This window comes from Hakea prostrata, chromosome 6, assembly GCF_041222555.1.
Source record: "Hakea prostrata isolate BN-2017 chromosome 6, UWA_Hpros_2, whole genome shotgun sequence".
In the NCBI taxonomy this organism is placed as follows: Eukaryota; Viridiplantae; Streptophyta; class Magnoliopsida; order Proteales; family Proteaceae; genus Hakea; species Hakea prostrata.
Window position 1 is genome coordinate 38,364,816 of NC_142605.1, and position 1,621 is coordinate 38,366,436.

At 36.0% G+C, this 1,621-nt stretch overlaps 1 protein-coding gene across 1 annotated transcript; it reads left to right on the forward strand.

Annotated features, from left to right (window-relative positions):
- The first annotated feature begins 396 nt into the window (after positions 1 to 396).
- Positions 397 to 1,131, forward strand: LOC149013959 (uncharacterized). The gene has a single exon (XM_089157763.1). It carries the CDS (start codon positions 397 to 399, stop codon positions 1,129 to 1,131), a length of 735 nt encoding a protein of 244 aa, XP_089013889.1.
- Positions 1,132 to 1,621: the final 490 nt, after the last annotated feature.

The following is a 1,621-nucleotide window of genomic DNA, read 5'->3' on the forward strand; positions in this document are numbered from 1 at the left end:
GTTGGGAGGAATTAGCAACTGCAGCTGATCAGTTTAAACTACCATGGCTTTTAGCTGGAGATTTGAATGATGTCCTAGATGAATCATAGGTAAAGGGAGAAGCAACAATTCAGATTAAAAGATGTGATAACTTTAGCAAATATATCAACAGGTGTAATTTTATTGATATGGGAGCAATGTGACCAAAATTCACATGGTGTGGACCTAAATGGGAGGGTTACAAGAGAACATCTAGAAGACTCGATAGAGGTATGTGCAATGCTGATTGGAGAGTACTTTACCTTTGATGCGGTAGTTTGGGTTGCACCTAGAATTAAATATGATCACCACCCACTAGTTATTGATTTGCAGCCTATAGCTAAAAAAAGGAAAAAGAAAGTGTTTTGATTCGAAGCTATGTGGATGACTCGTAGAGATTTTCCTAAAGTAATTGCAGATGGATGGGAAAGCAATAAAGATATTCCAAAAGCCCTTCACTCTTTACAGAATCATTTGGTTACTTGGTACTATAATAATTTTGGGAGTATTTATGTGGCAAAGAAAATACTGCATGCTCGGCTAGGGGGTATTTATAAACGACTATCAGATGGATTACTTAACCCTTTCCTCAAGAAACTTGAAAAAGAACTGCAAGCTGAATTAGAAAAACTTATTGATAGAGAGGAGATTATGCGGGCACAAAAATCTAGAAAGATGTGGATGTTACATGGGGATAGAAACACTAAATATTTTCACACTTCAACCATCATCAGAAGATGGCGGAATGAGATCGAAGAACTAAAATCTGATGAAAGTGAATGGAATCGCGATCCAGCTGAGCTACAGGCACATGTCATTGGATTTTATAAAAATCTATTTTATGAGGAGCAATCAAATAGCCAAGTACTTCACTCCCTTCATTGCTTTCCTACATTAAATCATGATTGGTTATTGTCACTTGAAAAGATGGTTGATGAAGATGAGGTCTACAAGACGGTTAGCCAGTTTAGTCCATGGAAGGCACCTGGTCCTGATGGGTTCCAAGCTGCCTTCTACCAAAAATCTTGGGAAGTGGTAGGGCAAGCAGTCACTAAGATGGTGAAAGAGGATTTTGAAGGGAAAATATATGCCAAATTGAAGAAAAATATTTAGCCCTCATCCCTAAAGTGGACAAACATGAGTTAATTTCTCAATTCAAGCCAATTTATCTGTGTAATGTGAGCATGAAAATAATTACTAAGGTTATTACTACTAGATTAAAAGAGTATATGCCAGGCTTCATATCTCCAAATCACGCCAGCTTCGTTCCATATAGACATATACATGAAAATATCATTATTGCACAAAAAATTTTCATAATATGCGCAAGAAATCCAATAAATATTTATAGATGCACATTGCACACAGAAGAACATATCACTTGGAACCTAACAGATCAAAGACCAAGCCTAGAAACCTGTTCATGAAAAATAAAACATCACCAACCATATGGGTTGGCAAGAGATATTGAATTAATTTAGGCTGTATAAATTTACAAAATTCAAAAATTCATGTTCGGTACATGTTCTAGATGCCACAAGAAATATAATCAACATTCATTTGAAAATTACAGCAGTATACATCTCTCAATTTCGCTTCCATT

What these genes read in the sequence shown, in the direction of transcription:
- LOC149013959 (XM_089157763.1), top strand. Translation starts at nt 397, where the DNA reads ATGTGGATGACTCGTAGAGATTTTCCTAAAGTAATTGCAGATGGATGG.